The sequence below is a fragment of the Thalia democratica genome, chromosome 6 (assembly GCF_965202585.1).
Source record: "Thalia democratica chromosome 6, ktThaDemo2.hap1.1, whole genome shotgun sequence".
Taxonomy (NCBI): Eukaryota; Metazoa; Chordata; class Thaliacea; order Salpida; family Salpidae; genus Thalia; species Thalia democratica.
This window is the reverse complement of record NC_139170.1, coordinates 22,318,983-22,331,930: the sequence shown is the minus strand read 5'-3', so window position 1 is coordinate 22,331,930 and position 12,948 is coordinate 22,318,983. Positions and strand designations below refer to the sequence as shown.

The window sequence follows — 12,948 nt, the reverse complement described above, 5'->3', positions numbered from 1 at the left end:
AAATAAAAAAGAGAAATTCTTAATAGAACAATATGTTTCAGATTTCAAGTAGTATCTCTCTGATATGTTTTTGCTCTAAGATTTTTATATTAAGATAATAGTTTTATTAAAAATTCAAGTTCAGCGAATTGAACTTATATATTGATTATTTTCTTTTTGTAACAGTATGAAAATGTTTATTAGATGACCAAAAAGAAAACACATTCTACTGAAACTATTAAAAGAAAATTTAAAACATAAGTACTATAGGGTGTTTTCGAAGAATAACTCAGCTAAAGCTGTAAAAAAAAATTAAAATAATTTTTTGCAATAAAAGAAAATGATATATTTACTTTCTTTGAATCACTGAATCAGTGAATTTTACAATTCATACATAAATATACATAGCTCGTGCTCAAGTATCTTAAACTATGAAATTTTAGTAAAAAATCAACAAAAGTATGCAAAAAATACAATTCCCTTTTATTTTTATTAAGATTGATATTAATACGATTTATTAAACAAAACCTCAATCTACCTTTTTTAAAATATGAAAAAAAAATATGTCAACGTATTTTTTTTGTTTGACGGTTAATTTTATATTTCAAAGTCAATAAAATTTGAACTAGGCTAAAACTATTTAAATCGCCTTGCGCCAACTGACATAACTTTTGTTGTAGGCAGAAATTATAGTTTAGTTTGAAGCTCTAAATGCGCTAGAATCTTTGCTGTCTTGCAACAAGTTTTTAAATAAAAAATCCAATTTTTATTATCAAATTTCCTGTTGCGGGCCTATCGTTGTATCTTAGTTTAAAAAAGGTCTAAAACAATTAATTGAAAAGAGCATGGAATCAATGTTTTTTGAGAAAAAGATGTCTGTGATTTAAAAAAGTAATCACAGTTTTTTATGACAAACATTTCCCTGAAAAGAAACAAGCTTTAATCATATCATAAACAATAGAAAAAATAATTCCTATTGAAAAATACTTATGAGGTAGATCACTAATTTAAAGTCAGTTATATGAGTTATGTAGTGTTTTAAGAGTAAATAAAAGAGAACGTTTTAAAGTCTATCTATTAACTTAACTTTAAATGTATTTACCAAAAAGTCGTATTTTTTTTTATTTTTTATTTAAATTGCATCTAGCAAATAATTTTTTTTAATGTGATGAGAAGCTCAGTTAAGGTTTTATTCTTATTTTTTCATACTCTTTAAATCTAACAATATTTATAAAGTTGATGCAGTCCAGCTTGAAATTTAACTGTTCTAACAAAACTTAGTACCAAAAAATTTTATACTAAATAATTACCGTATCTTAGTTTCAAATGATATTTAGATTTATCAAATATTGGTGCACTTTAAACATTTAAAATAGTCTTATGTTTTTATGACAAAACAATACTTCTAGTAAAAAAATATATTAGTATATTATAAAGTTTATTTTATATTTTTATAAAGTTGAAAGTTGTTTCTACTTATTGTTTACAACTGTTTTCATTTTAGGTTTCGATTAAAGTCTACTTTAAAATCTCATGAACGATCACATTCAAAAGAAAAAAAGTTTTTGTGCCACATTTGCTCATGTGAATATGCTACACTCAATACTCTAAAAGTAGGCTAATTTATTTGATTTTTATCTGCAAAGCAGTTTTGCTTTTTTCATCAGATAAACGTAATAAAGCATTAAGTCTTAGACATCTAAATAAGAAAGCTCGCAGTAAAATCAAAACAATATTTTTACGTAAATATTTTATAAGACTGACAGCGTTTCGCTGCCAATGAAATTACATAATAATTTGTTAAACTCCAGTTTCCTTTCAGTTTATAGGCTTCAAAAAAAAAACACCTTTACGTTTTTTAGAGTAAAATATAATAATTGCAATTATATGTATTATATTATTTACTAATATCGTAATTATGTTAATAATTATAATGTTAATTACACTATTAACAATACAAATTAACTTTGTTAAATCAATTTCATTACTAAATGTTATCTCTCATTAATATGTATGATAACATTTAGTAATGAAATTGATTTAATAAATTTAATGATTTAGTTAATATAATACATATAATTGCAATTATTATATTTTACTCTAAAAAACGTAAAGGTGTTTTTTTGGTAACAATGTGGTTTTTGTGAATTTTTAGTTGTTTGATTAGTTAGATGGAAAGATCAATTTTTGTACTGAATTTTTGTAATGCACAGTATTACGTCATACTGTTTTTTGGTTTTTTATATAACTTTTGCATCTTTGTTTAGTAAAGTGCTTGTTGTTTTAAATTGAACTAGCTGATGATTAAAACGTTTAGCTGTATTAAACATATGGAATAGTATTTTAAAATCGTATTTTTCTAATAAACAAACTACTTTTATATATATATATATATATTAAAGTAAACAGCAAAACTTTAATTCTTTAGGTACACATGAGGCTACATACAGGAGCAAAGCCGTACAAATGCTCACATTGCACACAAATGTTTCGCACCCCTGCCGCAAGGCAGTCTCATGTCAAACAAAAGCACAAAAATCTGCAGACCACTCAGCATACAAGTACAAATGTTATTGGTAATGATATGCAATCAATAAGAATAGAGAAAAGTTCGTTGGAAAACAAAGAAAGCAATAAAAATAGTAAAGAGTTAAAGCCTAGTGACAGTACTATGCCAAAAGTTAATTTAACCCTCCCTATTGAAGAACTTTTTAATTCAGGAATTATACAGCGGAAGGTATTGCTATATAATTATTCTTATGTAAAGTATTTACTTTTGACATCTAATTTTTTCATTTTAATCTTTAAACAGTTTTATAAATTAATTTTCAAGATTAAAATGAAAAAATTAGATGTCAAAAGTTATTTGTACTTTAAAAAGTTTTATAAATTAATTTTCAAGTACAAATAATTTTGTATTATCAGAAATTAAATGATATACATTTTATCCATACTTTGTTTAAATTTTATTAGAACTTATTTTTATGTATTGTGTTAGACAATATCTAGTCTTTTATATCATCAATAGACAACCTTTAGAATAAAAAGTTTTATGTTAGAAGGAGTTCAAAAAAGCGCGTTCGGTTTAGTTATTTTGAAAGGCGAATAATCGTCATTTATTTTAGTATAAATGATTCCATTTTTGAAGACTTCGAAGTAGAGTTTATCTTAGACTTAGAGACTACTAGCCTTTTATAAAAGTTTTTAATTTTTTTTTTTTTTGTTGGAATCGATGAACGAAAACATTGGCGAAATCCTACAGAGCCGAAGCTTGGACTTTCGTATGTCGTGAGACTTAAGCTTAAGTTAACATAAGTTTTCATCATACCATGCACGGCAAAAGACAATGCTGACGTCGCTGATCAATACGAGCAAACGGTTGCTTCATGCTTGCATGTATAATCCGTTTGTAGATTTTTGTTCGCAAGTTTACAGGTTGTGACTGACTGACGAGTCCTAATCAGGGCAAAACCGGTATCAGTCTACCGAAATGATCGAATCGGTATGATCAAACCTTACGTTAACTTTCTTATTGGAAGTTAAAACCGTACCTTAGACTTGTTATTCTGTAGTAGCTAATTTTTGTTTCAAAAGTACCAATTGTAGTTGTCACATGCACTCTAAACGCATCTAAAATATAGTTTAGTTTTTTAAACGTCGTTAGTTTAAACTTTAGTTATTCTAAATATAGTTTGAGATTTAAAAAAATTTCATAAAAATGAATGTAGTGTTTTTTTCTAAGTAAAACAAAACTAACTAACAGTTTCAACCTTTCAACAAAAACTAAAAGTCAGTTTTTAAAACTTTTAGCGGTATTTTAATTTTTTTTATACTAACAGCACTTAATAATCTTTTTGTAAACTAGGTGTTTAAAGCAAAAAAGGTTTTAGTTTAATTCTGTTTAAAAGAATTTAAGAGAACATTTTAACACAACACATTGTATGTCTAATAATTTTTTATAAAAAAACCTTTAAACAGCGCTCGTCACTACAATATCTTAGTAAAATAAAATGTAACTAATGTATATTTTAACCTTAAAAATAAATAACATAATAGCTCAGGGTTCGGCAGCTTTTTATAAGAAAAAAAAGTTTTCGTAAAAAATGCTTGCGATCTGCACTGTATAGAAAAAAGCAACATTGTCTGAAATCCTGGAGGGCCTAGAATTTGACAATTAAGGTACAAAAAAAAAAACTGTAGTCTGATGAATTAAAATAAAAAGTGGAGTTTTCAACAAAAATCAATATATAAATTTGGACTTTAAAACAACTTTTACATATAGAATAATTAATTTAGAAAAGTTAAAAAAAAAAAACGTCAGATTTTGTCTTTAAAAAAAAACTTACAAAATTCCTTATTTTTTAAAGCCTTCAAATTAAAAATCCTCGAAAGTCAGACTAAAATTGAAAAAATTTTCTAAAAATTTACAAAATTACAACTTTTCTTAATGCCTTAATCTCTTAAAAATGAGTAAAATATCCTTATAAAACTGCAAGTATTTTCTATAAATGTATTGAACAGAGGAACGGTCAAATATGCACGAAAGGAAACTTTTGCACAAAGGGTCATTTTTGCACGAGAGTAAAACGTAAAATATAAAAAACACTTAAAAAAAGAAAAAATATATATTTACCAAGGGTAAGGGGTAACAGTGACAGTAAAAATAAAAAATAATAAAAATTACTGATAAAGATTAAGAAAAAAAAAAAAAAGAAGAATAAAAAGTTATGGGTAAGGGTTAGGGGTAACTGTGATAGTAAAAATAAAAAAACGAACATAAAAAGACATATTCAGAAAAAAATGAGGGTTTTCAAAAAAAAAGTCAGGAAATTTGAAATAAAAAAGTTTATCATTACTAATAATCCATTTTACAAATATTATTTTCTCAAACCCTTTGCTTTTGGATTTCATATTTTTCAGGGTTTAATTGAGTTTTTGGAATGAATTAAAGGCATAGGGGAGGGTAAACACCCTTTTTTGGTTTTTGATCTTATTTTATATAGTTTTTACTAAGCTACAAAATGATTTTTACAGATTAAAATAATTCAAAATATTTTTTGAGATATAGCCGGTCAAAGTCGGAGGCAACAATCCGATCCTTATGGGAGGCGCAAACTAAAACGGCAAATAACTAGAAATCACTAAAAATCTGTCTTCTCCTACGTTTTTTGAGATAACTACCTCAAATTATCAGGAAATGTTCCTTGATATATTTAAAAAATTCGGTGGAAAATGATTTTTTAAAAATTAAAAATTTTATATAAAAAATAAACAAAAAAACAGTTTTTTTTAGTTAAAATTTTTTTTTTTTTTTTTTTTAAATTGTCCCTATGCCCTTAAAATATTTTATTATCTCATGTGTGTTTTTACTATGTGGTAGAGAGTGAGTTTGTTTTTTATTTCATTGTGTCAAATTAGAAATAATTGTACAGAAAACTAATACTTTATGTATAAGGTTTTAAAACTCAGACTAGTCATTGTTGTTTTACTTTTCATTTCAGTTTTTAAAATTAGGTAAATTTGTTATTTATGTATTAAATTTTAGTTTTGTTAGAGTCAAAACCAACATTTTTTAAGAATTCTTGGCTTTCTGAAAAATATTTTCTGAATGGCTCTTTAAAAGTTAAGATAGAAATAATTTTAAATGCACTCATGTACTTTGTCCCTGACCAATATTTGAAGAAAGGCGCTCACTCAAAATAACGGTTGTTTTAACCTGTATAAAAATAAGATTGAAAACTTAACATAATTTCAAGTCTAGGTTTCACATAAGGTTCTGTATTTTTCAACTGATTTGTATTAATAATTCAATTCAGAACTCGGTAAATTTTTCCCAGCTTAATCTGTGGCAACTCTGAATATGTGTAAAGAAGTAAAATTCGATTAAATATAACATTTATTTTTGATAAGGTTAAATTTTTATTTTATAAATTAAAATCAGATTTAATAAATCTAATAGGGTGGACATCAATCAGCTTCTGTTTGCCTGCCTATTCCTCTTCAAACAAGTCATTCAAAAACTGATAAAACTAAAGATTCAAACAAAAAAGGTTTATTATTAACAGCAGCTCGAAAAAACTTAACTTTACTTAACCAACCAGCTGTTTCAACTTTACAGTAAGTGTTATTTTATTGTTGTTGAATTTATAGAAATTTATTTTAATTTGATTTTATAACACCACTTTCCTGAAGTGTTAGCCGCTAATTATATTCACAGTATAATTTAATATTACCATAGACCATATTAAAAATTACGTGTTATATTAGCTGCAAAAATGTATGATTTCTTAAAATAGAAGGAGTTTTATATTTAACGTTTTATCAATACAGTTATGTATCCAGTTTATTTATTATATTTTACTTTGATAAGTCCATGTAAACTTTTAATGTTTTTTACCTTTTATAAAACTAACCTTTTAATACATAGGATTGTATAGTTAAGTTGTTTTTTTATTTCTACGTAATGATCAGGTTATAATGTAGTCTTAAAGTTCTTTTAAGTATTTCTAAGCTAAAATGAAAAAAGTTTATGAAATAAATCAACTATAAGGTTAACTAATAGTTTAAAAAAATTAAAATGTGTACAAATAAAAGGTAAAAACCAAAGTAGTAATGTTATGAACATAAAAAATTAAAAATATATATTAAAAGGTTATCTATATCACGACATGTTATTAGTTTCTAATATACAGTAACATTTCTTTTGAAAACACACTTTTTACGCAAAAAGCGTTGTGATAAAAATTAGAATTTATGTATTTATCTTCTAATTTTTAAAACAGAACAGTGAACTTAACATTAGCACTATTTATAGTTTAAATCTTCCCGCATTTTTTTTCATGATATTAAAATAAAAATTTAATAATTTTTAATTTCATCACAACCTAGTTTTTACAACTCGATATCCATAAGTTTAACAACTTTTAATACTTTCAGTATTCCAGCCCTTATGATTTAAGTACGACTTTTACAGCTTGGAACATAACAACATACCAAAAAGAAACGAGCAACACAGGGATAGTTTAATGTCGTCAGAAAATGTAGTTGACGTGGAAAGTAATATTGCGGACTGTGTGACACGGAAAGTATACGCTCGCTTATCGGAGGAAGGAAATGAAAAGGAATTCAATTTTCGTATTCCGCTGAACTTGATTGCTGCTTTTAATGAGGTTTCTATTTTTATAAACTTAAAATATTTTTTAGTGAACTATGTATGATATTTTAAATAAATTTTAACTTCGCAAAAAGTGTCTAAAAAGCTTTATAAATAATGATTTCTTGAAACTTTTAAACTTTTGCAGGCACTCCTCAGCAAAATAATTATTTTAGCTATAGTAAGTAATTTGGATTTCTTTTACTTATATAAAATATAGTCAAAGATTTGTGTGGTTTTTGTCTTTTTATTGTGAGTAGCCTTAGTTACTCTTCACCCCTTTTGTTTACACTTACATTTAAAAAATGCCGTAATTTAAAAAAGATCTGAATATTTATTTATAAACAAAACATTCCTAAAAAAATAGGTGAAAAGTAATCAGTCAGTTGGTTTCGAAAAGCGTTCAATAGTTGTTAGATTTGTGTAACCAAAACAGCCATTAGTCGTTTAAATTAAACGTACAATTAATTAAAACTTTAATTTTTTCGACTATTCTCAACAACTAAAGTATGAAACGAAATGTTTCGATTAGGTGTTAATTTTAGTTTTGAAAAAGTTATAAGAAAACAATGCTAAAACAAATGATCAAATAATGATTAACTGGTTTGAGATTTGTAAAATACAGACAATGTATGACATTCAATGTTTTCTAAAGAATATTGCTAAGATAATATTCAGAACAAGTTTCAATATTAAGTAAGCTTTTATTTTTCATATATAACTGAACTACAAAGTTTAACTTAAAATAAAATAATTCGAATTGCTAGTTAAACAGCTTAAAATGCTTATTTATCAAAAAATTATCTTTATTTCAAAGCAAAATACTTTTACATGATATAGTTTACATTTAAGCTAAGATAATACTTAATTTTAAAACAATCAAAGTCAGCAGAGCAGAAGCCTGGACTTTTGTGTGCCGTGAGATAAACTCAAGTTTAACATAAGGGTTGATTTTAAATTTATAACATTAATAGTAATTTAAATTGTACTTAGTTACAACTAGCTTCTTTAAAAAACAAACATTTTTTTTTATTATTATCAACAAATTAAGTATTTGAAAAACATTTGATTTTGTTAGACTGAAATAAATAGAAGCAATCTATTAAGGAATTAAAAGGTTAAACTTTTTTATTGTTATCTTTCTCTAATATAACCAAGATACCATGCAGTAGTACTACATACAGCTAATAACAGTTTTAGTTTTTATTTTACAATATTGAGTAAATCATACAAAAAAAGTTTAAAAAACATGAGCTACTGACCAATAAAAAAGAAGTTAAAACGTTTTTTTTTTAACTTTTAAAGAAGAGGTAGTCAAGTAAAAATATTATAAACTGAGAGTTGAGTATGGAAATATTTTATGTATGTACAGTAATCTTCTTCATGATACGCACTTATAGCATTCAAATGAGTACTCAACAGAAGTTGTGTACCTGAGAAGTATCCGTCTAAAATAAAATTGATTTTGACACAATGATTATGAGTCAAGTAACTAGTTTTTAAGTTTTTTAGCATGTAACAAAAATAATTTAGTTTCTTATATGCTTTAAGTATTTTGAACTATCGATTAAAGAGTTTTGATATAGTTGTATATTTTTACTGTATACCATGTTTTCGTAAACTGGTTATTGTTGTAGCTTTATTTTTTAAAGTTCCTTTTCCAGCCTAGTACCTAATTATCAAGTAAAGTTGTTATTTATGATAACTAAATGCTAAACAATCTAAACAAAACTTTGTTCAAGATATTTCCTTCAAGACCACAATTAATTATACAAGTTGAAAAGAATGAGGAAAATTTGCAGCTGAATGAAAACTTAGTTGCTAGCGTAAGTTATATTTTAAACTTTTACGTCGAGTTTACTTATTTTCAGAATAGTTATAGGTTTTATTTAAAATACAATAGCTTTTTGATAATTAAATTGCAACACTTCAACTTACAATTTTTTATCAAGTGTGTTTTTAATTTGTAAATTTAATTATATATTGCATTATAGAAGCTAAAAAGTTAGAAAATAACAAAGGAAATTAGATAGATATACTTTAATATAAATTCATGTACTTCAATGCTTTTTATAGGTTACAAAACTCTTTTTAGAAAGTTAATTCTAAAATAAAATAATATTTAAATGATATTTTGGGGTCAGGCACAAAATAAGGGGGGTGTCCAACATTTTTTACAAAAATGACTTTGGCTCTTAATTTAAACATAAAAATGTATACTATAGATTAGTTTCTATAGAATATTGTATAAAAAAAAGCTATAACCAGTTTTGTAAAAAGCTTCCTATACAAACGTATGGAATAAGTAACTTTCATGACAAATTTTCTCGAAAATTAAAAAAAATCATTAAAAACTTATATATATAAGTAAAAACAAATTAAACAGCAATCTTCCTTTATTGTACCAACATATGTTTCTGTGTTTTGATTGACCCTCAAAAAACGTATATCGTTTCAGAGGGTTAGTAAGTCTAATGTTTTTCTTCCTTAGATAAAAAAAATAGTTCAACCTAAAATTTAGCTTTTACTTTGTATAGTTTTGTTATCTTTTACTCATAATTACTTTTTATTTTTACTATAACGCTTTTATAATTTATTATGCATTGCATAATATACAGCAGTTTTACTATTTTATGAAGAAAACAATTTTTTATACTTATCCGGAAAAATGCTTATCCGGACTTGTTTACAGAAAAATCTTGCCTAACAAGTCCGGATAAGTGAATAACCACTGTATATGATTTAGTTATTCGATAAAAACTGTTTTAAAAAATTATGTTACGTTTTATTAGTTACTTCAAAAATATGAAGTATTTAAAAAGTAATTGGTATTTAAGAAGAAGAAATATGTCAATAAAATAAAAACTTTTAGATACTCATATTAAACCTTTATTTAGAAAAAAAACTTATAGGCTTTAAACTATAAGATATAATTTGTTAGAAAGAATGAAAATTTACAACCATAACAAACTATTTAGTGTTAAATAAAAATAACTTATATCCTTCAGTAAATATCCTACTGTTCACTTGCGATAACATTAAATATTTATATGTAAGTTAAATGTTTGATCAATAGCAAAATAAATACACACGTAAATTGAGGTATGTACGTACACTGTACAGTCTTTAAACCAGATGCGTAAACAGTACATAATATAGATAACTCTTATAAAATAATCGTTTTCAAAACAATGACTATTTTAATGAGTATTTTTTAGAAAAGCTACAAATGCATTTGTTTGTAAGTAATCACTTTAACAGGAATAAAATAAGTTAAAGTTGCACATTAAAAATTGTTTGTTAAAATCGAAAAAAGACTACAATAGCAATACATATCAGTATGTAGCGCATTTGTCATAACATTATAGGTTCATTTGTGTTTTCTTTTTAATTTTTAATTTTTCTCACTATTAACAAATTGTGTCTTGTTGTTTTTCTAAAATTGTTTCAACTGATATTTTTCACAGTGAAACATTTTAAAAATACCTCTGAAATATTTTAACAAGAGCATATTAGGGATAAAATATATTTTATTTAAGTTGTTAATTTTTTTAATTAGAAATGTATATTGCAGTCGCTTGAAGAATTACTAATACAGAATGTCAAGGAAAAAGATGAAAGTCGCTTTGTAAATTGTAAAAATATCCTAAATGTAAGTTTAAAAGTATTACAATACGTATGTTCTTAATAAATATAGTGTTAACTTATCATATACCTAAATTACATATAGGGTGACTGCTAAACCTGAAATCCTGGAAAAACCTGGAGTTTTAGAAATTTGAAAAAAATTGAAATTTTAACAAAAATCACTAAAAAACTTGGAATTTTAAGCAATTTTAACATATTAAAAGTAGTAAAATTTTAATTTGACAAAAAATTTCTAATAAAGAAAAATAATTGGCATCAAAAAAAAAATTATTATTAAAAACATGTATACCAACCAGCTCTACAGTATCTTTCCCATGTTGTCATACTATTTAACATAATTTTTTACTTTAAACTTAATTTTAACTAAAAATAGTTTTAAGACGTGTACTTTCAAAAACCTGGAAGAAATTTCTCAAAAACCAGTGGCCAGTATAAAGTAAAAAAATACTGCTCTTGTTTGTTTATGATTTTGTCTCAAACATGCTAAAGGATTTATCATCAAAACTGTATTGCGTTATACATTTGTTACAGGAGGAAATTTACAGACGAAAAGAAGACGAAGTCATATTTATCAGTAGGGAAAAAGATAATTAAATTTCCGTTGTTTAGTACAATTATAAATTATTATTACTAAACTGAAAGCAACATATTTTTCAACTGTTAGTAGAGCTTTGTAGCTAAAATTAAATATGAATTTGAAAATATGCTTTATAGCTAAATTTATATATTAATTTAAAGGAAGCATAAAAGTTTTATTAGTTTTTTTAAGTGTAAATTATATGGTATAATGTACTTGTACAAATGTGAAAATTCAGTATAGTTTTTTTTTATGCATGAGTTTTTTACTTGATATTAAATATTTTTTAAAGGCTACAATGCCTTATTTTTAAAGATTAAAGTCTTTAAAAAAAAAAAAGAATTTTTACAGGGTTACCACTATTTCAAAAAATAACACTAGCTTGAGTCATCACAAATAAGACTATCTTGAATTGAACTGACTTTATGGGTAGAGCTACAAAAAGTCTCCCAACACTTAAAAAATTGGAATTTTTGTTTTCCAAAAAAAAAAGAAACAACGTTATCAAAGTTTTTACCTTCAATTCAAGCTTAGAAAATAATGTATTCAGTTTTAATAAAAAAAAACTATTCTTAAAAGTCTGAGGTAGTGGCAACCTTGTTCAAAAATATAAGCATAAAAACACTGCTTTTTAAGAAATATAATCTTAAGTAGTCTTTATTACTTAACTTTTGTGTTTTAAGTTTAAGCACTACCAAATTTAATAATAAATAAAATTCATTTTAGACTTTGCCCCTCTTATTTTTGCCTTCTTTGTCAAAAAGGTGGTAAATCATACTATTTATAGTTGAAAGTTGTGTCTTGTATCATAAAAACTCAGGACATTTTAAACTAAATCATACTTTTTTAAAAATAAATAAATTCTAAATAAATTATATTTAAATCGTGTTTTAGTTGTTATTTTCTTAATAACTTTTAATCCTTTTTTACACTTTTGTAACCAAATTCTAAAGGAAACTTTAAAAGTTTTTATAAGATAATTTAATTGGTATATCAGAGGGTACATCCGTATTGTATTTAAGTGTACACTTAAATTTAGATCTAATAACTCTTAAAACAACTGTTTATAATAAGATTTTAAGTTAAAATTTATTTTGCAAATTAGTGTACATTTAAATTTTGATCTAATAACTCTTAAAACAACTGTTTATAGAGTTGCCACACACTCAAGGAATTCAGGGAATTTTCAAGTTCTAAAAAATCTCAGGGAGTTTCAGGAAAACTCAGGGCAGTTTTGATTTTTTTTGAAATTTCAGGGAAACTTTAAGATTTAAAAAAATCTCAGGGATTTTTTTTCTAGATCTAGAATGAGATTTAGTTAATCCAGTTTCTAAATTTTGTTCAAAACAGTTAATATTATTTATTTTAAAGTGCTTATTTAGAAGTTTTTAAGCCTTGCGGCTAGTTCTTCAATATTCTTAGAATTAACATTGTAATTTTTTAATAAATAATAAAAAAATTAAGGATTTGAAAAAAAAAACTCAGGGAAGTTTAAGGTTACTCAGGGAAGTTTAAGGTTACTCAGGGAAGTTTCTAGTCACTCAGGGAAGATTTTTTAACCATAAGAGTGGAAACCCTGTATTTATTATAA

General features: G+C 24.9%; 1 protein-coding gene across 2 annotated transcripts in view; it reads left to right on the top strand.

The window, feature by feature from the left end:
* Window positions 1-12,245, top strand: part of LOC145837789 (uncharacterized) — a 59,050-nt gene extending 46,805 nt beyond the window's left edge. For both annotated transcript variants that reach the window (XM_082945234.1, XM_082945233.1), the window contains exons 28-34: window positions 1,484-1,592; window positions 2,408-2,716; window positions 5,939-6,096; window positions 6,953-7,148; window positions 8,875-8,958; window positions 10,707-10,784; window positions 11,312-12,245. In XM_082945234.1, coding sequence (XP_082801360.1) covers window positions 1,484-1,592; window positions 2,408-2,716; window positions 5,939-6,096; window positions 6,953-7,148; window positions 8,875-8,958; window positions 10,707-10,784; window positions 11,312-11,374 — 997 coding nt within the window. In that variant the 3' untranslated portion in view covers window positions 11,375-12,245. The remainder of the gene's footprint in view (window positions 1-1,483; window positions 1,593-2,407; window positions 2,717-5,938; window positions 6,097-6,952; window positions 7,149-8,874; window positions 8,959-10,706; window positions 10,785-11,311) is intronic.
* The last annotated feature ends 703 nt before the right edge of the window (window positions 12,246-12,948 follow it).